The following is a 27,676-nucleotide window of genomic DNA, read 5'->3' on the forward strand; positions in this document are numbered from 1 at the left end:
TTCAGTAATTCAGTCCGGGAATGATGATTTGTTTTTTCTTTTTTATTTTTCTTTACGAATTAATGATGAATATTGGAAAATAACTTCTCTTCCAAAACTGTTTGGTTTAGAATTTTTTTGAGATATTTTATAAGTAAAATTTGATTTTCGAATATCACTAAAAAGTGTTTCAGAAATCAAAAACAATCAAAAAGTAGGTTTCTTACAAACCAACAAAAGTTATAAATGACTTTGTGAAAATAGCACGGGCTAGTTAGTTTTCGGACTAGTAATTGAAAAATAGTCAGCGTTTGCAAAGTCATTAAAAAATAGTCATTATTTTACTGCAACACGAAAAATTTCAGCATAATATACTGGAGATTGGTGCATATGTGTATGAACTTCCAGCATATTATGCTGGAATTCCAACACACAGAAAGTTCCAGCATAATATACTGGAGATTGGAGCACATGTGTATGAATTTCTAACATATTATGCTGGAACTCCAGTGTATTATACTGAAATTCCGGTATATTATGTTAGAACTCCAGTATATTATGCTGGAATATTTTTCGGATTTTGAATAGTGTTTTTATTCAGATTTATCTTTACATGAAAAGTGGCTAAATTTCGATTACTTTTGAAACTGTGGCTATTTTTCAATTATCACTTGTAAATCTGGCTATTTTTGAAATTCACCCAATGACTTTTGCTTCAAAAACTAATCCAAGATTTTCTTCAATATTATATTCCAAAAATTTAAACTAGTTTTCAATTTCTTATATTTATGACCACATGTACCAAAGATATTTTTGGTATGAGTTTCAAAGATCGTCATTTAAAATGAGATAAAAAGTAATATTTTATATTTGTTAAGAAATTAGAGCAAAATAGAACAATATAGTAATAGAGATAAGATATATAGGAAGAGAATGTAGAAGTTATCTTATTCAAGTATGTTTCTTGTGTGTACTTCATAAGATAATGTATACCCTATTTATAGGATATGGGATACATGAAAGGTTACAAGAATACACCTAAAGGTTACAAATATTAAGTGATGAATTTAACTAAATACATGAACTCAAATGGTTCGTGGAATAGGGATATATGAAGTATTCAATTGACATTCACTTTAATATATTTATAACACTCCCCCTTGAATGTCCATAGATAATGTGCCTCGTTAAAACTTTACTAAGAAAAATCAGGTGGAAAAAAATCTAGTGAAGGAAAAAGAGCACACATATCTTGTAATACGCATTGAGTGCTGCCTCATTAAAAACCTTACAAGGAAAACTCATTTGGGACAAACCCTTGGTTAAGGGAAAAAGAGTACAGCGCGTATTATACTCCTCCTGATGAAGTTTTTATTTGATATCTCGGAGACGATGCATTCCAATCTTATGTCTCAGCTTTTCAAATGTTGATGTAGGCAATGCCTTAGTGAATAAATCTGCTAGATTGTCACTTGAACGGATTTGTTGAATATCTATCTCACCATTTTGCTGAAGATCATGTGTGAAAAAGAACTTTGGTGAAATGTGCTTTGTTCTGTCTCCTTTGATATATCCTCCTTTAAGTTGAGCTATGCAAGCAGCATTATCTTCATACAATATCGTTGGAATCTTCGTTTTTAAAGAAAGACCACACAGTTGTTGAATGTGTTGAGTCAGTGATTTCAGTCATACACACTTTCGACTAGCCTCATGAATAGATATTATCTCTGCATGATTGGAAGATGTAGCAGCTAAAGTTTGTTTTGTTAAATGCAGTGAAATACTTATACCTCCACAAGTAAATAGATAGTCTGTTTGAGATCAGGCTTTATATGGATCAGACAAATAACTTGCATCTGCATAACCAGTCATTTGTGAATCAGATTCATAAGAATAAAATAATCACATATCAATAGTCCCTCAGATGTATTTAAAAATATGCTTAACACCATTCCAGTATCTTGTTGTTGGAAAGAAACTAAATCTTGCTAATAAACTTACTGCAAAAGTTATATCTGGTCGAGTATTATTTGCAAGATACATTAGTGCCCCAATTGCACTAAGATATGGAGTTTCATCACCAAGAAGCTCTCCATCATTTTCATGAGGTCGAAATGGATCTTTATTTATATCAAGTGATCTCACAACCATCGGGGTACTCAATGGATGTGCTTTATCCATATAAAAACGCTTTAGGATCTTTTCGGTATAAGTTGATTGATGGATAAAAATTTCATCTTTCATATGCTCAATTTGTAGACCAAGACAAAATTTTATCTTTCCAAGATCTTTCATTTCAAACTCTTTCTTCAAACAGTCTACTCCTTTTGAAAGCTCCCCATGAGTTCCAATAATATTTAGATCATCAACATACACAACAATTATAACAAATTCAGGTCCAGACCTTCTTATAAATACACAAGGACAAATTGGATCATTTTTATACCCTTCTTTCAGTAAATACTCACTCAGGCGATTATACCATACTCGCCCTAATTGTTTCAATCCATATAAAGATTTTTGAAGCTTTATTAAACAAGTTTCCCAAAAAATTTTATTAGTTTCAGGAACTTTAAGCCCTTCAGAGATTTTTATATAAATTTTGTTGTCTAATGTGCCATACAAGTAGGCTGTGACAACATCCATCAGACGCATATCAAGTTTTTAATGGACTACCAAATTTATAAGATACCCGAAAGTGATTACATCCAAGAGAATATGTCTCCATATAATCAATGCCAGGTCTTTGCGAAAATCCTTGTGCCACAAGTCGTGCTTTATATCTAACGACTTCATTTTTATCATTTTATTTTCGCACAAAAACCCATTTGTATCCTACTGGCTTTATTCCTTCAGGTGTTCAGACTATATGTCCGAATACTTCACGTTTTTCAAGTGACGCTAATTCTGCCTGGATAGCGTTTTTTTTATTTTGGCCAATCATTTCTCTGTCTACATTTATCGACAGATCTTGGTTCAAGATCCTCATCTTGTTGCATTATCTCAACAACAACATTATAAGAAAAAATATTATCGACAATAATATTATTTCGATTCCATTTTTTTCCCATATAGACATAATTTATTGAGATCTCTTCATTCTTATTATTTTCAGGTACTTGGACCTCCTATGAGGTCTTGTCATTTGTTATGTCACGGGGCTCTTTTTGAGCAATTGCCTCTATATTATGATCTCCTAGATCATTTGCTCCTTTTCGCTTTCGAGGATTTTTATCTTTTGAACTAATTGGTCTACCACGTTTCAAGCGTGGCTTAGACTCATTTGTATTTATAGATTGTCCAATCGGGACATCAATTCGAATAGGAGCATTAACAGTTGGAATGTGTGACTTAGTCACCCTTGGTAGGTTAGTGAATACATCTGGCAGTTGATTTGTAATATTTTACAAATAAATTATCTTTTGAACCTCGTGTTCACATTGATTTGTTCGAGGATCTAAATGAGATAGTGATAAGGCATTCCAATCTATCTCTTTTTGAAATTGCTTATTTTCTCCCCCTAATATTGGGTATACTGATTCATCAACATGGCAATTAGCAAATCTTGCCGTAAATAAATCTCCAGTCATAGGTTCCAAATATTTTATTATAGAAGGAGATTCATACCCAACATATATCCCCCATCTTCTTTGAGGTCCCATCTTTGTGCATTGTGGTGGAGCAATTAGAACATATACTGCACTTTCAAATATTCTAATATGGAAAATATTTGGCTCCTGACCAAAAGCCAATTGTATTGGGGAGACTTTATGATAACTTGTGAGTCTGATCCGCACAAGAGTTGATGCATGCAAAATAGCATGGCCTCATGCTGAAATAGGAAGTGTTGCTCCCATAAACATTGGTCTAGTAATTAATTGGAGGCGTTTGATCAATGATTCCGCTATACCATTTTGAGTATGAACACGAGCAACTGGATGTTCAATTGTTATCCCAGTTGCTATGCAATAATCCTTAAAGGCCTAGGACGTAAATTCACTAGCATTATCAAGATGAAGTGTCTTAATTACATAATCTGAAAACTGTGCTCTTAGTCTTATTAATTGAGCTAGTAACCTCGTTGATCACGCCCAACTCTAGTCCTAGAAAGGATGAGCGGTCGCTGCAAATATAATCCAGTCTAAGAGTCCGGAGTCGAATCCCACAGAGAACTAAGGTTTCGCCATAATTGTTCAATATCGCTAAGAAGACAAGCTCAAATAAATTTCTAAGTTATAAAGATTAAGATTCTTATATCTAACTAATTAACTAAGAAACTAAAACAGTAAATTAACAACTAAAGATACTAAGGGTTGGAGATTAAATTTAGGAGGTCTAGAGTTATGATTTCCCCAAATATTGAAATCTTTCCCGCTATGCTCCCTACAATTTCGCCTATGTATTCTCTACTGATCGTGAGCACTTTAGGTGCCATAATTCTCTCTCGAGCAACTACAATAATTTACTAGACATATTTTCTCGAACTACGCTAATTGACTTTATCTAACGGCTCATTATGACCACGTCAATGCTTTGTTATTTCTAAACCTACCTTTAAAAATATTGTATTGATTTCACACATACGTTAGGAGTGACGTTGTTCAACAACCACCTAAATATGTATCCTTTCTCAAGTAACACATAATAAATAGGCACAGTCAATCGATGGCCATTCAATCAACTGAAATAAGCACGTAGTTGAACAAATAGATAAATTCAAAGGTTAAATTATATTAAAACATAACAAGAATTCATCCTTTCGTATCTAACGGCCATCGATTGACTTTATCTAACGGCTCATTATGACCACGTCAATGCTTTGTTATTTCTAAACCTACCTTTAAAAATATTGTATTGATTTCACACATACGTTAGGAGTGACGTTGTTCAACAACCACCTAAATATGTATCCTTTCTCAAGTAACACATAATAAATAGGCACAGTCAATCGATGGCCATTCAATCAACTGAAATAAGCACGTAGTTGAACAAATAGATAAATTCAAAGGTTAAATTATATTAAAACATAACAAGAATTCATCCTCCAAGAGGTTCCATCAAAACCCTAGATAACAAATTAGCTATTCATAATAATATGCATAACTACAATACTAGAATTCATAAGCAATAATAAAAATAGGAAGAAGGAAGTGAAAAACTTGTAGAAGAATTCTCCGCCTTGCTCCTAGCGTGTTCTTGCCTCCTTAGGTCTAAAGTGTATCAATTAAAGTGCAGTAAATTAGAGTGTAATAAGCGACTAAAATACGTAATTATAGTCTATCATCACTCGCAAAGGCCAAATTACGGGTTGATAACAAACACACATGTGGCCATCTTATAGATGCATCTATCAAAACCATATAATATCTGAATGGCCCACATGGAGGGTGTATGGTCCCACATATATCAGTTTTCCTTGAGAACATGCAGCACAAGAGAATTATTTAGTTTGAAGAATCTTCTGGTTCTTCAATGAATGACCATGTGAATTCTCAATTATTTTGCGCATCATATTATAACCGGGATGGCCCAACCGGTCATGCCAAATAATAAAATCATTAGTAGATTCCTTGTTTACTATGGCATGTGATTCAACTACACTAATACTAGTATAGTATAATCTGGAGAAAAATGCGGGAAGCTTTTCAAGCACATACTTCTTTTCTACTTTTATTATAGTAATATAGAGGTATTCAACCTTTCTTTCATTTGTGGTCTCAATATGATAGCCATTTTGGCGAATATCTTTGAAATTAAATAAGTTTCTTTGAGACATACTACAATATAATGCATCATAAACAACCAATATAGTTCCTCCTGGTAATAATACAGTCGTTTTTCCAAAGTCCTCAATTAATTTTGTACTACCAGATATTGTTATGATATTGGCTCCTTTCATAATTAAATAAAAGAAATATCTCTTATCTTTTAATATGGTGTGCGTCGTAGCACTATCCAGAAGACATATTTCTTATTTATTATTCATACGGCCAACTGAAGACCGGAAAGTTTTTATATTCTTCATAAAGAAAAAAAAAATACATCATAAGTAATATTGAAAATTTTAAGAACAAAAGAACTACATTTAGGAAACTAAATACTAACAACATAAAAAGTTTTATTCAAAATATGAACTTCATAAAAAAATACATTTATTCTTATAATGTTTCCCAATAATAAGTCTTCAGTTATGATGCTCAACGAAGTCTCCAGCTTCTAAATGAGTAATATATTGGTAAGGTTTCCTTTAACTTTATCATGATTATTCATAGGGCCCACCTCATTTTGAAAGGTCAAGTAAGTCTTAACTTTATTTTTTTCCTTTTATAAAGGCATGATAAAGATTGACAAAATATTTAGACATACATCAAATTTGTACCCAATAATTTTTCATACCATATCGGTGGACATAATTGCCTTTGCCATTTGAAGGATTATTTTAAGAACCCTTATTGTTCTCTTGTTTATAACGACCACCAACATGATGATTATTATTTTGTCCCTTGCCATGTCCACATATATTTATACGGCCATGATAATTATTTTATCTTCTTTCAGACTTTTGATTTATCGCTATCACATTCGCTTCTGGGAATGGAGTTGATCTGGTACATGGGCGAACTTCATGATTTTTCATTAAAAGGTATCATTTTTATACTGCCATTATTATATCATCAATATAGGCTATTGGGATCCGAACCCAATGTCTTACCCACATGAGACTGTTAGGCCATAATATGCTGGGACTTGAATCCAACATCTTATCATCATGGTGCACGAGGACTTGAACCTGGTGTCTTACCCTCATGGTGCAATGAGACTTGAACCCACTATCATATGCTCATATAATATTTATCACAAATCATCTCATTCACTCCAGAGAATAGAACATAATTTTAGATCGCCACAAATTCATGTTTTGATAAATTTAATATAGTATAAAACTATCTTACTAAATAGTAGAATTAATCTACATGATAAAAAAAATTATAACAAGTAGTATGCCTTTAATATTCTGGGTATAAATATACACATGTCATGAAGGCATATTAATAGTAGTGAATCATTACAACAATAAAGAGATATTATAGTCGTTCTATGCAAATTCATCAATTACTTTCAACATACTGATTCATATGTATTATAACTAGTAGTCCCGTTCGATTTGCTACATATTACTAATATTTGCCATCGTCCAAACTTACGTAAATGTATATACCGAAGATTCAATAACTAATACCTTTTGGAATTAAGTAAAGCAGGATGTTATCATTATTATTCCACTAAAAAATATCACGCATACCAAGATTACTAGTTTCAAAGATCAAAGGATTTTAAATCAAATGTTATACCTAACAATAAACAGAATTCCTCCTAACATTTCACAAGGTTCTTTCAATATCATGTCAAAGTAATGATAGCATGTTTTCCTATTTCATAAGGTCAAAGTCATGCATGTAGTGATTTATAAAATTCAAATACGGTAGAAGCAAATGGATGTGTACTTGAATTTGTAAGAAAATTGACTAACTCTTTAGGAAAAAGATAATACCCGGTTGAAGTAAATATTTCAATTGGTTCGAATAATTGTGCTGATAACGCGTTAAGAAATTAGAGCAAAATAGAACAATATAGCAATAGAGACAAGATATATAGGAAGAGAATGTAGAAGTTATCTTATTCAAGTGTGTTTCTCGTATGTACTTCATAAGATAAAGTATACCCTATTTATAGGATATGGGATACATGAAAGGTTACAAGAATACACTTAAAGGTTACAAATATTAAGTGATGAATTAACTAAATATATGAGCTCAAATGGTTCATGGAATAAGGATGTATGGAGTATTCAATGTACATCCACTTTAATATATTTATAACAATATTTTATTTTTGCTCTAGATATTCTAAGCTTTCTTTGATTTTTTGTTAAATCAATTTGACTTTTGATAGCATCATCATACATGGAGAAAAAAACAGGAGGTAAAATGTATGCACGATAGATGCTCACTTGATTTTTTTTCTACAAACAACTAAAGTTTTTTTTTTATTTCTAAAAAATAAAAGTGTTTCCTTTTACTATGATTAGAGCTTTTTCTGCCTCAATTCGAGCAAGCGTAATGAAAATTTTTGAGATAAAAATCGCACTTATTCAACCTCTTTTCAATAATACATGTTTCTTAACTACTAATACACACATGATCTCATCTTTAACTAATTCAAGCAACTCACTAGTCATAGTATTGAGTAAAAATAGCACATGTTAGCTAATTTTTGGACTCGTAATTCAAAAATAGCCACTGTTTGTAAAGTCATTAAAAAATAGCCACTATTTTGCTGTAACACGGACCGGTCCATCATAATATATTAGAGATTGATACACCTGTGTATGAACTTCCAACATATTATGCTGGAACTCCAACACGCGAAAAGTTCCAGCATAATATACTGGCGATTGGAGCACATGTGTATGAACTTCCAGCATATTATGCTGGACCGGTATATTATACTGGAACTCCAATATATTATACTGGAATATTTTCCGGATTTTGAACAGTATTTTCGTTCAGATTTATCTTTACATGAAAAATGACTAAATTTCGATTACTTTTAAAAATATGACTATTTTTCAATTACAACTTGTAAATCTGGCTATTCTTGAATTTTTCCCTGGTATTGAACATATTTACTTTAGATTACTATACAAAAAAATATTGCAATTAATCAATCAATTATTTTTTATATATTTAGCACCTTTCTATTTATTTAACAATCGGTTCGCTACTTTTCATGGACATCTTACGCCGTGATTTGAAAAGTAAAACACCCCACAGAAAAGTCACATTTTTTGTTTCACTCGATTCATGGTTGAAGCAAGGGTTTTCAATTTAGGTAGTCTTCCAAATCTCCCGTAACAACTCCTTTTTCTTGTAAAGGAGTTTTCTTAACAAAATTCAACTATCTAGTTCGAGATCAATTATATCCTGGCTAAACTTATTTTTGAGTCAAAAGTATTTTTTTTTTTATTTAAAATTGAGGTATTTGGCCAAGCTTTTAGAAGTAGAAAAAATATTTTTAAGTAGAAGCAGAAACAGTTTCTGAGAAACAGAAAAATTAGTTTCTCTCCAAGAAACACTTTTGATAAAAATTCACTTAGAAGTAGTTTTTAAAAGTTTGGTCAAACACTAATTACTGCTCAAAAGTTATTTTCAAATTAATTGACCAAATACAAACTGCTTATCACCAAAAATACTTTTTTGAAAAGTACTTTTAAGAAAAGAACTTCTCAAAATAAGCTGATTTTAAAAGCTTGACCAAACATGCTATTAATCTTAAGTACATTGTCTCAAAATTTATAATTTTTATCAAAATTGTCCCTTATCTTTAATAGTATGTCTATTTTTACACTTTAAATATCGTGGTGAGCATCTTTAGTCCCTTATGTTTACAAAAGTGAGTATCTTTAGTCTAACAACGGAAGATGGTTAGATTCTAACCGTGACAACACATGACACTCACGCATCACTATTGAAAATAAAAACCAACAGTAAAAGCTAAACCACACCTTCCCCAAATTCAAAAAATAAATAAAAAATTGTTAAAGAAGGAAACAAAATTGAAACTTTTGTTTAGTCGAATGGATCGAAGGAAGACTATGACGGATTCGATTTGATCGGAAGTTTGATTCTACTATACTGCCATTGAAGGCATCTTAGACGGGACGAAAACAAGGAAGAAGATATTGAACTTGTATATATTATTCAAAAGTTCTATGCAATGTGTTTTCTCTGGGTTTCTTGCTGCATTATTTGGGTGAGATTATGACACTAATTTTGTGTGCGATCTGCTTCACATCCTTAAAATTTTGCCATTGAGTTATTAATTTTTCTTAAAAATTTCATAGTTATTGAAAAAAGAAAACGTAGAATTAGAGATCTCATTAAAGTAGTTCTGATTATCAAACCCAACGCCATAATATTATTATAAAGTCATTGTCTTTTTTGTTAAAGAAAACACTTACTAATATATTGTAGATACAAAACTATGCTACTGCAAGATGGATTTTTAGCGAAGTGCTCCCATAAAACAAGCACCTTGTAATTGTATATTCATCATTGGTTACTTTCTTGTGCTTTTTCACTAATGCTATGCGTGTAAGTTATGGAGACATCACCCGGATAATAAGTTAATTAACAACCGGTAATAATCTTATCAACAAACTCACCATACGTAATATTTCTACGCACTTTTATTTAGAACTGTCTCTTTACTGTTCGAATGCTAGGTAAAATGAGTAGAGCACTCTGCTCATTCACCGTGACAATCAACTCCTGATACTATATAATTAATCATTTTATGTTTGTAATATGTGAAGATGTCACAAATATATAAATAATTGGTTTAAAGAATCAAGTTTACTTGCAAACATCCTAATGAAACATTCTAAGAAGATGTTTAAAACATCTTGAAAATATACTTAAGATATTTGAAATATCCTAAGAGGATGTTTAAAACATCTTGAATGGACTTTCAGGATGTTTGAAACAACTACCTACAATTATATCTGGATGTTTTAAACATCTCACAGGATGTTTAAAAAATCGCAGAAAACCTACAATATCTACAGACAAAAAAATAAGCTTAAACACTAATCTTTAATTACCAACAGTGACGAATAGGCTGAATATCTCCCTTGATTTAATGCATAAGTCAATTTAGCAAATCACGGATAAATGTTTCTCAATGGTGCAAGGGTCAATCTCCAATTGTTCTTGTTCTTTCTTCACTACTCTTTTTCAATAAAGAACAAGAACCTCAAAGAAGAAGATCTATGGGAAAATAATGTTGGGGTTGAAGAAAGAAAAAGAAGAGATTGAACACAACAGAAGAAAGAGATCATAACTTTTCGTGAATTGGGAATGGGGAATGGGGGCCGGGAGCGGGAATGGAATTTTTTTTTTTTTTTTTTAGGGGGTGGGGCTAGATTTTCATTTTTTTAGAGAGGGTTGGGGTCCATTTTAAGGCATTTGTGATAATTCTAGAAGTTTGGGGTTCTTTTTAAACCTATTTTAAATAATAAACACTAATGAAAGTGTCTTTTTCACAACAATCTTATCACTTTTGTCTGAAAAATGATTTAAGTATTCAAAAGTCCCAAATATTTAGATTCCGGAGCAAGAGGGCTCTCCATAGTGGCCTACCAAATCTATCCCAACTACTATTTATTTTCTTGTACAAGAACTTTTTGAACAAAATTCAAGTGTCTAGCTTGAAATCAATTAAATGTAAGTCTATTGTTGTATAAAATTTCGGTAGGCCTATTGTCGTCTAAAATTATGATATGCCTCCTCAATTGTGTGTCAATCTAAAGGCAGGCGGCACACAGAGATATTTGTTTAAATCAAATTCGTAGTAAATTCAACAAATCTATGGAAGCAAGTCATGTTGTTTTGTTCTCTGTCGCGAATAGAGATCCGTTGTTGGACTTCAGATAAGCCGTTACAAAGCGCCATCAGCCCAGAGCGATCCAAGGAGTCTGACGTATTTCTAACACTCAGAGAATGCCTAAGAACTGGCCAGCAAACAAAGAGATCGGATGCTCAACTGCCTAAAAGAAGAATTTCAGTATGATTTAAAAAGGTAAAGAAGTCTCCCCTCTGTGACCATCCTTTGAAAAACAATTTTTCACGACTTATATATGCTTTCGATTTTGGTGATAATTTTAAGCGAAGTTGGGCAAGTAACTAAGTACACAAGTTTTAAAGTGTTTTTACTCAGTTACAGAGTAAAGTATCAATGTTTAGCAATACCTTGCCCTCACTGGGACCGTTGAAAATGTGCTAAACATGCCACAACCCATTAGTTTTGACACCTTGTATGCATAAACTCAACAAAACTCTAACTCCAATACTTTGATTCCTTTTTGCAATTATAAACTCCATAGAACTTTGTAATATGGCCAATATTTTGGCTAATGGAATCCATCTCACACAAGCATAAGCATATGTCTAAAGTATAGACTTTGTTGGCAATATTTTTTGAGACCCAAAAATATTGCATTGTGTAGTGGATATCATTTGCACAAGTTGTATCTTTTCTTTTACAACTAAGAGGCCAAGACTTTTTTGCCTATAAAAGAAAAGGACATTAGTTCATTTTAAACACACCAATAAGACTTGAATCTTCATTTCTTGTTTCTTCATTTTCTCCTTTATTAAGAGTGTTTTGTACGAGAGTTGAGTGTTGGGAAGCACTTGTGTGAACTCTTTTATTGAAGTGATCTTGCGAGGTTATTCTCTTAGGGTATTTGGTATTAATTAGAGTATTTACTCTAATTTTGTATTCTCTTTTATACTCTTATTGGTATAGTAAAATTGCTCCTCTCCGCTTGTAGACGTATGTCACTTTGACCGAACCACGTTAAATTTATGTCTACTTTATCTTCTTTAATTGTCATTATTATCAACTTGCATTGTCTTTGTTATTGTCATTATAACATTATTTGACTAATTTCCGCACTACCTATGTTCCCGATCCTAACAAACTTTATTAAGTCCATGCAAATTATCCCCTTTTGGAACTCATAACTACATAATCTCCTAGTGAAGCAAACATATATCCATGCTTGAAATATAAACTGTAAAAAACAGAAACTCATAACAAGAGTAAAGATGTGAAAAGAAGAATAAATCTGTTACCATAGGAACCAATTGTTTGTCTATAAAAAGGAAATAATAGATTGTGTTCCCCTCTTCTCTAAACTTTTTTTTTGGTACTAATCTTATTATTTATTTACAGCTTCTGAAAATCTAGTTGATCTTCCTTCCTTCTTGAGCCTTGCCTTCAAACTACAACTTGAGCTGCAGCTAGCCTAGCAATGGGCACCCTGTTTAAGCACATGCATTATACAAAAACCATTAGCGAATCGCCAATTAATATAGTCATGTACGCCAACTTATATAGTCCTGAACACGATATATTTTCAGTAAGGTTTTGGAAAAGTTACGCGAGATTCTAGAAATCAGTAAATTACAGTTTCAGCGAGGTTACCTGAATGGAGAGCAAGAAACATAGTCCAATCCAGCCTCGGCGAAAAATGCAACTGAAGAGGGCTCCCCACCATGTTCTCCACAAATTCCAACCTGTTATATCTCAAGATTTTAATCAATGAACAAAAAGAAGCCTTACACTTTGAACTAAACTTTGAACTAAACACTAAGAATGTAGTACCCAAAGGGACAAACAACTGATAATGACGAGGAGAATGATCCAACAGGACCAAGAAGTTAAATGGAACTTGAGAAAATTAAAGTCTCTTCTAGGGAATCACATTCAAGAGTTTAACTTCTATACACTAAGAGCTAACAAAGTAAGGTCATTTAAAAAATAACTCCAGGCTACTACCCATAAAAAGTGAAACTAGCGTCTTGGATGTTAAATGACACGTAGTGTAAGATTTATTTACAGTGTTAGCGTATACAAGGTAAATCTCTTATTCAGCTTGTAACTGACCTTCAAGTTTGGCCTCGCTGCACGACCTCTTTCAGTAGCCATCTTGATGAGTTGGCCAACACCCTTTTGATCAAGGACCTGAATGACATTAAATCTTCAAGTTTCAACATGCTGGTTTCCAATTTTTTGCATATCACACGGAGAGTAGTTTGAGATATGACAAGCTAACCTCGAATGGATCATGTTGGAGGATGCCTTTGGATAGGTATATAGGAAGAAACTTGCCTACATCATCTCTACTGTACCCGAATGTCATTTGCGTGAGGTCATTGGTCCCAAAGGAGAAGAACTCTGCTTCATTAGCAATCTATCACCAGTTTACAGAAAACATGGAGCATAAGCAAAGCAATATAGCAACGCGGAAGCTTTTCTAGAGTAGAAGTTGGACATTTCATCGTTGTGGCTTGTGTAGCATTGGGATCGAAATATATCATTGAAGAGATTAGCAAGTTCATAATCTTTAATCACTAGTAAAATAATAGAAAAAAGACATACCTCGTCTGCAATCAAAGCAGCTCTAGGAATCTCAATCATGGTGCCAACCTTATAATTCAACGAGGTACCCATCTCCGAGAAAACCTTTTTGGCAACATGACGGATTAAACCGACTTGATGACTTAATTCCTGTCAATTAAAGATGCACTGTCACTTTGAAATTTATTTCTCAGAAGGGTTGGTATAATGGAAACAAAAGTATAAATCCATTTATAAAAATAATCGACTCAACCCCTTTTTATATGCTTCATAAAACGAAAGGACAATGATATCTCTTTATTCTTGATCGTCAACTATATTCAAGATGTAAGAGTACAGTCCACATAAGACATACCTGAGGTGTTCCAACAAGGGGAACCATTATCTCTGGAAAGACGGAAATGCCCTGGTTGCTCATAGCTATAGCAGCTTGAAAGATTGCACGAGCCTGCATTTCTGTCAGCTCAGGGTAAGATATACCTAGCCTGTCAAAAAGAAAAACAAACATTGAGAGATGCTAGCAGAACGTTTTAAGTAATTTGGTTCTGGATTTTGAGAATAAAAGAGGTACTGCATTGCCTAACTCAGAAATCGTACTGGCACTACCTGGACCAAGTTATGCATAGATCGTGGAATTTGTGACATAACTTATGCTCCTCTTTAATATATATACAGGAATCTAACACTCAAGAAATTAGAAACTAACCATAATCTCCTTACTTTTAGAAAACTTCCTAAATCCTTGCGATAAGTAATGCAGCAAAAATAGATCATTTGTTTGTGATGGGAGAAGATCAGACCTGCAGCCTCGAAATCCAAGCATGGGATTGACTTCTGATAATTTCTCAATTCTAGAATAGACATCTTCCTCGCACATGCCTATATCTGTTGTTAGTTCATTGACAATCTCTTCTAGGTTCCCTTCTGGCAAAAATTCATGAAGTGGTGGGTCTAACAGTCGAATTGTCACTGGAAAACCTGAAAATATAGAAAATTTAGTACATCTGATATTCTCTTTGGAAGTTTTATGTCAACTTGGAAAGTTGGACAGCCATTCCACTAGGGCAAACTGAATTCTAATTATGGTTGTATTTTTATGAATACAGAAATGCACGTTTATCTAGCAAGGCAGTGAAATAGAAAATCTGGACACTATTGAAGTTACCATCCATTGCACGGAAAATGCCCTCAAAGTCGGATCGCTGATAAGGCAACAACGAGTCTAGTGCCTCCTTCCTCTGCTCAGGAGTAGCTGCCATTATCATCCTTCTTACAGCTTTTAGCCTTTCGTCTGATGCAAAGAACTGAAAAGAGAGATAAACATCAGCTCACAGCAAATATGAAAAAAAGAATTTCACAATAAAAGATGTGGCACTTCTCTTGAGAGAGTACTGATTATTATTCCCCTTCATTAAAGTAGGCAAGAAAACGGGAAATACCCGAAGAGTGGCAATGTAGATTGCAAAAAATAACAAGAAGTTAGTAACATGTGCTCTGTCCTACATAGACCAATCCCTTGAGCGCCATTATTCCTTGCTGTTAGTGCATCTTCTGGTGTGTCAGCATTTGCCATAACCTAATCCATTGGCAACATATTCATGATCAGTTAAAAGTATCATCAAAGTAACTTATGAAGCATAATACTACTGTATATCCTGCGGCACCTTGATGCGCCTTATCTTATCGGCCCAAGACATGAAGATCTCCAAATCGCCAGTCATAGCTGGAGGCGCGAGTGGCTGTTTGCCCAAGATTACTTCACCTGTTGATCCGTTCAGTGAAAGCCACTCTCCTTCATGAATCATTTTGTCTCCAATGATGACAACCTGCATTCAACTGGTTAAATGAGTCCTTCCAAGTTCCATTATGTTTCATTTTGAGTAGTATAGCCGATTAGCCATACCTTTTCTGACTCATTCACACGAATATCAGCACACCCGGACACACAACATTTACCCCAGCCACGGGCTACAACAGCTGCATGAGATGTCATACCACCTCGTGCAGTTAAGATCCCAGCAGCAGCATGCATGCCTCCGACATCCTCTGGACTTGTTTCAGTTCTCACCTTTATATGCCATAAGGGAAAAGATCAATTTCAAGAACGGAGAAACTGTTAATTGCGCAAGGCAAGAATGTTTTGAATGTTGTTTCCAAGAAATCCAGCTTCATTAAGTCAATAAGCTGAAACCCTGATGTTGTATCGATAAATGGTTGATGAGAAGATATCAATAAACAATGTCTTAGTTCGAGTTACCTCCCTACAAACACTCCCCTCCCCCTCCACAGGACAATATAAAAGAAAATAAATCATGGATAATTCGTATAAACAAAGATAATACAGGGTAAGGTGAGGAAATACCAAAATAGCACTCTTCCCTTGTGCATGCCATGCTTCAGCATCTTCAGCACAGAACACAACCTGTCCCACTGCTGCCCCAGGAGAGGCAGGAAGGCCATTGGCAATCACCTTGTCTTTATAAGCCGATGGATTTTCAAACTATGACAAAAAAAAGAAGAAAATAAGTATTTATCTCTACATTTCCAATAAACTGATGAGCATAATGCATCATCTAAAAAGTTCAAGCGAAGTAGTTCTTGTTGCCTATCCGGAAATGATTATCCAGCAAATCCCTTTTGATGTACGGTCAAAATGGGTTACTTAAATAATACCCAAAGTGCAGACTATTACCTTACGTCGGGGCTACTAACTGATACATTCTAGAGTTGACTATTCTCTAAAAGCAAAAAAGAGTTATTGCATAAGTGCTACATCACACTCCATGCAAGATTTACCAACATATCCGGACCTGGGGGTGAAGAAGCTGGTCTAGATGCTGTGGCTCCACCATCTTTATAGCTATGCGCTTGTCAACAAGTCCCTCATTCACCATGTCAACTGCTATCTTTACAGCTCCTTGACCCGTACGCTTCCCTGTTCGGCATTGTAACATCCACAGTCTATTTTCTTGAACAGTGAATTCGATATCCTGCCATTCGGCAAAAAAATAAACAGAAAAAAGATTCGTATTAATGTTCTGATTTTCTATTAAGTGGAGATGTATAAATTATTTAACCAACTCTGAAAATGGAAAGGTAAAACAACTAAGCAAGAATATGCTGTAATCAAACATAATACCAGAGGTTTACCATCATATCTTTATAATGCCGCTCCAAAATCTCACAGTTCTCAACAAGCTCCTTGTACGCTTCGGGCATACACTCCTTCATTGTGTCCAAGTCCTGAGGTGTTCTAATTCCAGCAACAACATCCTCTCCCTGATTAATGCAGTTTTATCAGATTTTTTGACAAAAATATTAGACATTCCTAAAACTCAAATGCACCATAAATTGAACTAAAGTAGCATAATTTTAGACCTGAGCATTGACTAAAAACTCTCCATAGAGCTTCTTCTCGCCGGTACTTGGATTCCTAGTGAAGAGAACACCTGTTCCCGAAGTGTTACCCATGTTCCCGAACACCATGCATTGAATGTTTACTGCAGTTCCTTTAAGTCCTGTTATCTGGTTAATGCTTCGATATTTGATAGCTCTTGGACTATCCCAAGAATCAAAAACTGCTTTGACCGCCAACTCCAACTGCTTTTTGGGATCTGTATACAGAGTCATAACCACAAAGTTTACTCTCATAACCTTTGGAGTTTGCTTTAAACCTAAAAGATGATCTTTTTAGGATGCAGGCCATCAGTGAAAGATGGTTGTGGTTTACAATACCTGAAGGAAACTTTTCACCCTTAGCTTCAAGGTAAACATTTTTGTACTGCTCCACAAGCTGTTTAAGATCAGATGCTGTTAGCTCGGTATCAAGCTTCACTCCTTTGGCGTCCTTCAATTTCTCTAACTTCTCCGCAAATAATGAATGTGGAATACCCATTACCTTCAATTAAACAGAGGACCGTGAGAACCAGAGATAAAATCTACTAATAGATTTTGACCAGCAGTCTGTTTCCCTTTCAAGAAATGTAGGAAAAATTGAAAAAAAGAAGGAAATGGATACAAGAATTTGAGAAATTAGAACTTGATGAGAATACTCACCACATCCCCAAACATGTCAAGAAATCGTCTGTACGAGTCATAAGCGAACCTCTCTCCACTTTTGGCAGCCAAACCAGTAACCACTTCATCATTGAGTCCAAGGTTCAAAACAGTATCCATCATCCCAGGCATAGAAATCTATAAGTAGACCAAGCGAATTTTAGCAGTAGTACAAATAGAAATTAAGTAAACTGCATAAATGATAAACCTAGTTAAATGGACTAACATGCATAACGTCTAGCCTTGAACTAATCTTCATTCTCAAATTGTCCAACTAGAAAGACTAAAGCTTATGTCCAACCAATCAGGAGAATCTTTTTATTGCTTTTACTTAAAAGGAAGATTATCCACAAAAAGATGTCTAAAGAGTCACTTGACTAAACAAGCACCTCTTGAGCACTCAAAATATACATCACAATTTTTATATTCAATAAACAAGATCAAGGATTTTTGATTCAATAATATGAATTATCACAAAATGCGGAGTATAGGTGTACTGTTATAGAAGCAACAACAACAATAATAACAAACCCAATGAATTCCCACAAGTGGGGTATGGGGAGGGTAAGATGTGGTAAGGGTAGAGAAGTTGTTTCTGATAGACCATCGGCTAAAGAAATGATGAAAAGAAGTAAAGGCAACAAGTAATAACAACAACATAAAAAGAGAAGACCGAAGCACACTGTTATAGAAGCCATGCTCCTAAAAATGATTTCTTAGGAAGAGCGAGATATAAGCAAGGACTATGGATGATGACATAAATTACACGAATACACAGAAGAGACTTACAGCTGCACCAGACCGGACCGAGAGAAGGAGGGGCTTGGAGGGGTTCCCAAGGAAAGCTCCCATGTTTTTCTCCACTGTCTCTAAACCTTCCAGTATCTCCTCCCACAGTCCGTGTGGAAGCTTTTTCCCATTCTGATACTCCTGGCATGCTTCTGTCGATATAGTAAGGCCGGGAGGCACCGATAATCCAATGCTCGCCATTTCGGCAAGGTTTGCACCTTTACCTCCCAACTACAATACATATACATATGTTCATAATAAGCTTAAGCTTCAAACTTTCAAAATATAAAGAGTTTAAGTTTTATACACTGACAATTTAAATTAGGTCAACTAAAAAATAACTACACATAACTGCGTAAATTAGTGAAATTAAGGCAGACTACAATAGATTAAATTAGACCGATATTGTAAACTAAAAATTATGTTGTTAGTATATAAAAAGGCAGCCTGGTGCACAAAGCAACTCGTGTTCACTCAGGTCCGGAAGGGTCGCACCCCAAGGGTTATAACGTAGGCCGCTCACTTAACACAAGTATCAGTAGGTGATTACACTACTCGAACCCGTGAAACATAGGTAACACGTATCGTTGCTCCAAATAAAAAGAAGTACTCTAGAAGTGTGCCAGTTTCATAGCATTTGCAGTTAACCTCAAACTTGTGATTTATACCAATATCAGTAATTTGAATGATGAAAGTTCAATAATTATATTTTCTTAGCAACAACAACAACCCAGTATAATCCCACTAGTGGGGTCTGGGGAGGGTAGTGTGTACGCAGACCTTAACCCTACCCTGGGGTAGAGAGGCTGTTTTCGATAGACCCTCGGCTCCATCCCTCCAAGAGCTCCCCACCTTGCTCTTGGGTGAGTCGAACTCACAACTTCTTGGTTGTAAGTGGAGGGTGCTTGCCACTAGTGCAAGCCACTCTTGTCAAAATGACGAGGAAAGAAAAAAGTAACAAAGAATCTATGGGTAAAATTTAGTGCAAACAAATTCTAAAGGCATGTGAATTGTGAAGGAAAGAAAATATCAAAAAAGGAGATGGAAAATAACTTACCAAGGACTTCATGCCCTTGTTTCCTTCGCTCTTTCCTTTTCCAAAAGTGTATACCCTCTGCCACAAAACAAAAAATCGAAACACTGATATTCAACATAATTACAGAAGTATAAAAGGCCATTTTAAGCTAAGCTACGTAAAACATTTTTGGATATATAAAATTCAGCAACATGTACCTGCATGTTTACTCTTGAGGAAAAAACAGATATGTCGAAGTGTAGAATTCAAACAACAATTGTCTCCTAATTCAGTAGGACTAGTTGCCACTGAGTGAAGAATGATCAGTCTCAGTGAAAGAACAAACTTATATAAAGGCACGTGTATTAGGCAAATGTAGGTGTCAGTTTTAAGCTGCCAAATGACAGATTCAACCTCAAAACAAGAGCACGTGTAAGATCTTAGTTTGAAAGTCAAATTTTTACTTAGTTTTTGTTATGTTTCACCAAAATCTTGGGTTTATCCTCAACTATAGCCATTTTAACAGGTCTTTCCTTGGTTGGGTAAAGAGATCCCACTTCCTAAAATCCAGAATTACTAATCAATGCTTGGTTGTTATTTCTTATTTCATAAAATAACACTCACTCGGGGTTTTTATCTGTCACGTTTGCTAAAAAAGTTCGAATCCAAAATATTTATGTTTTAAAAAATTTAAGATATACTCCCTCCATCCGTTTTAGTTTGTGTGAACTTATTTGGCTGAACCCAGAGTTTAAGAAAAAAGAGAAAACTTTTGAACTTATAGTGTAAAATAAGATATATATATTTTGTGTGGCTATAAATTATTACATAAAGATAAATTATTTTTAAAAATAGAAATGGGTCATATTTTTTTTCTCAAACTAAAAAGAAAATATGTTCATATAAATTAGAACGGAGGAAGTATTCATTTTCTCCAATTCCACCTTTATTACTCCTTCAAGGCATATAATCACTAATTAGACTTATTTAAGAAAGAAAAATAGGTATTTAATCGAATATCCTCTGTAAGTAAATAATATTTGTAATGAATATGTCAAAACCTTAGACGAAAAATAAAAAGGGCTGGAGTGGTCAGTACTACTGTCGAAATCCCTGCATATGCGGAAATCTCTATATTACTATGTGCATAATAATAAACTGTTGAATAAAAATTTGAGTATTAGTATTACATAGCTTAAAACAACTAAAATGACAAAACCAAATTTCATACAATAAACGAACTTATGTTTTGTTTAAACATAACCGCTAATTTTAAAACTGACCAACAATAAGATTTACTTTTTATATCAAGCCTAATATAGTAACTTGAAAAATAGAGTTAAATTATTTACATTGACAATACATATAACTTTAATTAATTTTTAATATATTAAACTAAACATCTAACAAATATAATCCCTGCATTAGTAATCATTCCATCAATCTCTGCATTAGTAATCATTGAAAAATGCGAGTAAGTACCTTTTTTGTAGTTGAAGTGGGATCTGAAACAGGAGTCAGAATTGCCTGAGGTGGAAGAGAACCAATATTTTGCTTTCTGGAATTTGAAAATCCATTTGCTTCTTGATTGCACCTAATTACTTTACCTCGATTAGTAGAACTATACCACCAATTCACATGTATGTTATTTGCTTGAAATAGTTGAATCTGCTGCTCTGTATCCTTTTGTTTGACTAATTTTCTCATGTACATGTCATTTGTATTTGACTTTAACAATAATCCCTTCATAGCTGAAGTCATCAAATCCTACACAGAAAAAAAAAACTCCCATGCTTTAACAAATAAATATTAATAAATGAAATTTGCAACTAATGAAAGTACTTCTAACATGAACTGCAACTTAATATCGGACATAGAACTGAAAACACACAGCTAAATTATGTGATCAGCAAAAGATGCATACCTCTGTTGTGATTAAGTTTGAGAAGAGCTGAAAGTTCAAAGATATTCAGTTATTTCTGAAATCAACAGAAAAAATGGTTACAGGAGGACTAATAGTAATACATCAAAATATGAACGAATTAATAGTAACAAAAAAGAAGAGCATTATTTGTGGACGATATTAGAATGGCATGATCAATAATGGCGTTAGTCTTTTTGCAAGATGGTTAACTGTGACTTTGACTAATTTGGAGGGAAAAAACACTTGTGATATAATAATGAATTTCCAAAGTTGCCCTTCTTCAATCAGAGCCCTATCTTCTTCTACTTGTATTTGTGTTAAAATAAATTATTAAATATATATACATAGGAGTATTAGATTTAGAATTTAATTATTAAATAATATTTTAAGTCACCGTTTAAAAATTTACAATCTATAAAATTAAAATTTTGACTCCACCTCTATATCATATACACGATGCAAGTTGAGTTAGTTATGTATGGGCCAATTCATGGCATGGCACGCATCTCAACTCGACTAATAATATTGCTTGGAATGTTTTTCATGATACTATTTTTATGTTTTGCTCTTTTGTCAACTATTTAAATACCCTCTATTACAGTTTTTTTCTTAATAAACTTTTACCTATTTCAAGCATCCAGTTGCTTATTTTTTACCAAATTGCTCTTAGTTATACATTTTCTTATGCTTTCACATCTCTAATTTTGTTTTTTAAAAAGTGACTAAAGATAGACAAACCAGGACACATAAAATTAAGCTAAAGTCATTAATCCAAAATTATGTTAACAGTTCACTTTTAACTGTACGTTAATGTATGAAATTAACCCAAATTTCTCTTTCATATATTTGGTTATGCTTTTTATAAAGTTGATATGATATTGTTGTTAGGAAAAAATCTGAACATAATTTGATGATATAATTGGTTTAGTATATTTAGCAGTTGTACGTAATACCAACAAAGGGGGTAATGCTATATGTGTAATAGAACATTAAAGTATGGGAAAAATCTTATATATTTTTCAAATTTGAAGAAGTCCATTTGCTTTACTATTAATTACGACACTTTTTTTCTTGAATGTGCTAAATACGATAGTACAATTTTAAGCATAGTCTTATGGTACAATCCAATTGGGGGGGGGGGGGATCAGTCTAGTAAAGCATTATGAATGATGCTTAATTTATGATTATGATGATGACCTTTAAGGAGATAAAATACATAGCAAAAATGAAAAATAGAAATCAACAAAAATCAAAATGTGTTCTGAAAAAATGGGACCCCATCCACACTTGTTGGAATATACTTTTTCACCAAAGAATTTGTGCCACGTGGCATTCCTCCTAACACACATAAAAATAAAAATAAAAATAAAAATAAAATATTTCCTTCTTTGCCATTGGGGTCTCCAGAGAATGAGGAAGATTCTTCTTGGCAAATTTATTTGGACATTTATGAAACATAAATATAGGACCCTTTTTATTTTAAAATTCAACAGTTCAATAAGAGATGGGGAAAAAGATTATGGGAACAAAATTTCAAGAACCACTATAAATTTGAAGCTGAAAATTATTCAGCCACTAGATTGAGAGATAGTATATACTTTACCATCTTTGTCAAGATCTTTCTAGAAAAGGGGGTCTAAATGCCTTTCAATCTGAAAAGGAAAATCTCTTTATGAGTTTCTCATTTTTTTTATTGTTTAATTTGCCTTTCAAGCATTTGGTTCAAAAATGACAAATAATCTAAATATTCATAATTCTTGAATGCCACTTGTCCCAACTACAACACATAACCATGATAATACAATTTTTTGTCATTTATCCTTTTTTATATCACTTGTTTAGTAAATTATTCTCTTTTTATTTCTCTTATAATTGATGGACATGTTAAATCATGGTCTAAATTTTTTTTATAGCAAAAGTAAAAATATTATGAGAGAACGTTAGACTACGATCTTAATTTCGCACAATTTAATATTTTATGAGCAAACTAAAAATAATATAAATAAACATGAAATATAAATTTAATGTTGTTCGGGAGGAGTAATTTTCCAAATTACTATATTTGTATTTGCACAATTTTTTAAAATAGGGAAAAAAACTTATAATAACTTCAAAAGAGTTGCGTAAATGCACCCTTTACTATGAAAAAGGGGCGATTGACAAGAATTGCCCTATACAGGGTTGGTCTGTAAATATTATTTTTATTTTGAAAGTATTTAGAAACGACTACCGATCCCACACATAGTTATTGTTTATCAAGGATTTTCTACCAGGTTAGTAGATTATATAGTATATTTACTCTACATATATCGTTAATTGTTCACAAATTCTATCCGGCTGGCATAGTCTTGTGATTATTCAATTGTTCACCAAACTATATCATATTTGCATAACTTTGTATTAACTGCATTCGACCAATGTATTATATTGTTCACAAATTTTACCCTGTTAGCATGATTTTGTGCTTGTTCGATTATTTACCAACACTTCTACGCTGGCATGACTTTATGTTATTTGCAATTGACATATTTGTTAAATTATTCATTAAAGTTTACATGATCGGCATAGTTTTCCTATGTTGTTTAACAAAGTTTTTTTTCGAAATTGCAATTCTAATTTCGGTCAAACCACTCTAAATCTGCTCCAATGATCTCAAATTTGAAACAAAATCTCCAAATAGCAACACAAACGACCCCCAATTAAGGTTGTCCAATGGGGCGGGTCGTCCCGTCGCGTCCTGGTCCCGTCCACGTATCTCGTCTCATCCCGTCCCGACCTACTTAAATCTAAATGGGATGGGCCAATGTTAAACGGTACACGGGATGGGACATGATGCCCATTTCGTCCATTTATCCCGTCACGTTTATCCCGTTTCCGTCCCGTCCCGTGTGTTTTTTAATTTTTTTTTAAATATAGCCGTTGGGCAGCGGCCTCCATTGGAAATTTAGCCGTTCCCAACGGCTATAAACGGCCATATTTGCCCCCCTCCCCCCTCCCCCCTCCCCCCAAAAAAAAACTTTTAGTATAACCCCTAAATTTATTAAATTATACTTTGGCCCTATCTTTAACTATTAATACCCCACCCTTCTTCATTTTTTCCCACAAAAATTAATCATTCTCTATAAAATCTCTACATTCTATCTATATTATTCTCTCAATTTTCTCACAATCAAGTGATCAACTAAGTTTCAAGTATTTGGGCAAATTTTTGGAGCAACTTTCAAGCTTCAAATTAATTCTTCAAGTATTTGGAGTAATTTTTTGGGCAATTTCTTCAAGTTTCAATATTTAATTACGGTGCACTCGTTCCATCTCCTAATTTTAATATATAATTTTTGCGTATTATTTTAGTGCTTAATTTTTGTGTTTACTTTACGTGTTCTATTTTCGTATTTCATTTGTGTGTTTAATTTAACTTTTTAAATTTAATTTCGTATTTAAATTATGGCACCTAAAAATGTATTTGGCCTATTTTTAAAAAGTAGTAAAGGTGATAGTAGTAGTAATCTTAATCATATTCCTAATCCTAATCCTTCTCCTAGAATTAGAAAACATATAGATGAAATGACTCATGTTGATGAAACTTCATTTTTTCAACCTCCAGCATGTTGTAATATTAATTTCGGAAAACAACTAGATCATGAAACTTTACAAAGACAATTTGGTAATGATATTTTTATCGAGGATGAAGAAAATGAGGATGAAGAATTAGATAAAACACCCACTAGTCCCGCAACACAAGCTCCAACTCAGAGTCAATCTCGGTCTGGAGCTTTACCCCTTGTACCTCCTTTAAGGGGCAAGCCTAAGGGTGAACGTGCCAAAACATCGCTTGTATGGAAATTTTTTTAACATGATAAAGTCAATCAACATACTATATGTGAAAAATGTAAGCAACGATTTGTACACAAGACTAGTGGTGGGACGGGGGGGGTTAGCCAGGCACTTACTTAAGGAGCACAATTCTTTATAGATGCAAGCTCAAATAGAAGCCGTAAAAATTACGGATCCTAGTACTGGTACTGACGCTCCTAGTGGATCTGGCGGGGGTTCTAACTTTTTACAACAACAGCTTAACCCTGCTTCTAGTACTATTTTATGCCCCTATAACAAATATAGAGATCGTGAGAACTTAGCAAAAATGGCGGTTATATGTGGCTTACCTTTTACTTTTCCTTCTCACCCTGCTTTTGTGCATTATATACAAGAAACTTATAATCCTGCTTTTCAAGGTTTTCCTAAGACCACGGTTAGAAATGATGTTTTTAAATTTCAAACCGAATATCTTCAGTATTCATTGTGTATGTTTTTCACTTTGATTGTAAAGTGTCTATCACATCTGATATAGGTTGTAGTCCTAATGGTTATAATTATTTAATTGTTACATGTCATTGGGTTGATCATCACTGGAACATGCAAAAACGTATTATTGGTTATAAATTTATTGATTCAAAATACACTGGAGCATATATTGCAACTATTGTTCTACAAATAGTTAATTTTTATGGACTCATTGATAAAGTTTTAACTATCACCTTACATAATTTTTCTACTAACACAACCGCAGCAAGTAGCTTAAGAACTAGACTTTGTCCAATTAATCCAGCAATTTTTCATGTTAGATGTGCATGCCATATTTTTTAACTTGGTTGTAAAAGATGGTATTAATATAAATCTATGGAAACAACATGTGGTGAAACTGCTCCTTCTACTTCTAAGGCTAGAGTAGAAGTTCTATGGGAAGGTATGGATGATATAACAAGTTTTGATTGCTATATTGATGATGAACTTGATTCTTATCTTAATCAGGGATTGGAAAGTATTAAAGACGAAGAAGGCAACAAACAACTTTTAGCATGGTGGAGGGAGCGTGGCAAGGCTTCTCCAACACTTTCAATAATGGCTCGAGATATCCTGGCTATTCGAGCATCATCAATAGCATCGGAGAGTGCTTTTAGCGCGGTAAGATTTTAAATCGGAGATCATAGACATTTATTAGTGGATGACAGCCTAGAGTTTTTCGTTTTATTCAGAGATTGGATTAATTCAGAAAGAAGAAATCTTGGTTTGGAAAAATTAACCACTAGGGAAGAAGAAGATTACAATGAGATACTTAGCACTGGGAGCGATGACGGTATGGAACTCATGGAACATCATTCAACATTGCCAATTCCAGAACAATGTCCGAGAGAAATTATAGATAAGTTACAACGAAACTATATAGGAGCTTACAAATATTAGTATGATAATTTGTAATTGGCTACTAAGAGGCCTAGTTCAAACAGAACCCTTCCTATAAGGTGGCTACGTAGATTAGGTACTCTTCAAAAGAATTATATTTGTATGTGAAATTTGAAAGTTATATTAATTAATAAAATAAAAGGTTCTAAGCCTTGATTTTTTTTATGAATTGTCTTACACTCTTACTTTGTTACTTAATGGCTTGAAATTATATTAAATAAATTACAACTCTATTATAATTACTACAATATTTCATTATAAGTCTTTTATTTTAATATTTTATAATTCTTTACTTAATTTTCTAATTTTTTTTATAATTTATTAAGTTTTAAAGTTTATTAAATAAGTCAAAAAACTAGCCGTTGCAAACTTTAAAACTTAGTCATTGTCAAAAAATTAGCCGTTGCCAAACTTAATGCTTAAATAATTATTTAAAAAAAAAAAGACCCACTTAAGGCCCGCGAAACCATCCCGTCCCATCCCGTTTGTTAGCGGGATGGGATGGGCCTACCGTTTCGTCCCGTTTAGGCCCATCCCACCACCGTCCCGGCTAAATGTCGTCATGTCCTGTCCCGTCCCGTCCCGTTGGACAGCCTTACCCCCAATTATCAATTTAGTAAAATAATACCAAAATAAGAAGACTCACTTAATCGAAGGATCGACAATGGAGTTTTAATATTTTTAAA

The 27,676-nt window shown here is 33.6% G+C and overlaps 1 protein-coding gene across 2 annotated transcripts; it reads right to left on the reverse strand.

Annotated features, from left to right (window-relative positions):
* Positions 1–12,653: 12,653 nt before the first annotated feature.
* On the reverse strand, positions 12,654–22,057 carry LOC107780718 (pyruvate, phosphate dikinase, chloroplastic-like). 2 transcript variants are annotated; one of them, XM_075229497.1, is made up of 21 exons: positions 21,750–22,057; positions 21,308–21,592; positions 19,868–19,924; positions 18,811–19,041; positions 18,022–18,159; positions 17,701–17,863; positions 17,344–17,579; positions 17,116–17,244; positions 16,776–16,955; positions 16,328–16,465; positions 15,869–16,033; positions 15,630–15,791; positions 15,450–15,541; positions 15,131–15,267; positions 14,766–14,943; positions 14,321–14,450; positions 13,987–14,115; positions 13,661–13,798; positions 13,492–13,569; positions 13,030–13,121; positions 12,654–12,865 (listed from the first exon to the last, which is right to left on the reverse strand). In XM_075229497.1, the coding sequence occupies exons 2-21, from the start codon at positions 21,584–21,586 to the stop codon at positions 12,823–12,825; spliced, it is 2,895 nt and encodes a 964-aa protein (XP_075085598.1). In that variant the 5' UTR covers positions 21,587–21,592; positions 21,750–22,057; the 3' UTR covers positions 12,654–12,822. The 2 variants fall into 2 exon arrangements, with proteins under 2 accessions (XP_075085598.1, XP_075085599.1); XM_075229498.1 differs by lacking the exons at positions 21,308–21,592; positions 21,750–22,057 and adding an exon at positions 20,044–20,154.
* Between the last annotated feature and the right edge of the window lie 5,619 nt (positions 22,058–27,676).

Source organism: Nicotiana tabacum, chromosome 14 (assembly GCF_000715075.1).
Source record: "Nicotiana tabacum cultivar K326 chromosome 14, ASM71507v2, whole genome shotgun sequence".
NCBI lineage: Eukaryota > Viridiplantae > Streptophyta > Magnoliopsida > Solanales > Solanaceae > Nicotiana > Nicotiana tabacum.

Excerpts from the sequence above, each read along its gene's own strand:
- LOC107780718 (XM_075229497.1), bottom strand. The coding sequence starts at position 21,586 with ATGACTTCAGCTATGAAGGGATTATTGTTAAAGTCAAATACAAATGAC. Across the intron at positions 17,580-17,700 it reads GGGTGAAAAGTTTCCTTCAG|ATCCCAAAAAGCAGTTGGAG; the intron begins GTATTGTAAACC and ends CTCTGTATACAG. Across the intron at positions 13,122-13,491 it reads CAGCGAGGCCAAACTTGAAG|GTTGGAATTTGTGGAGAACA; the intron begins GTCAGTTACAAG and ends GAGATATAACAG.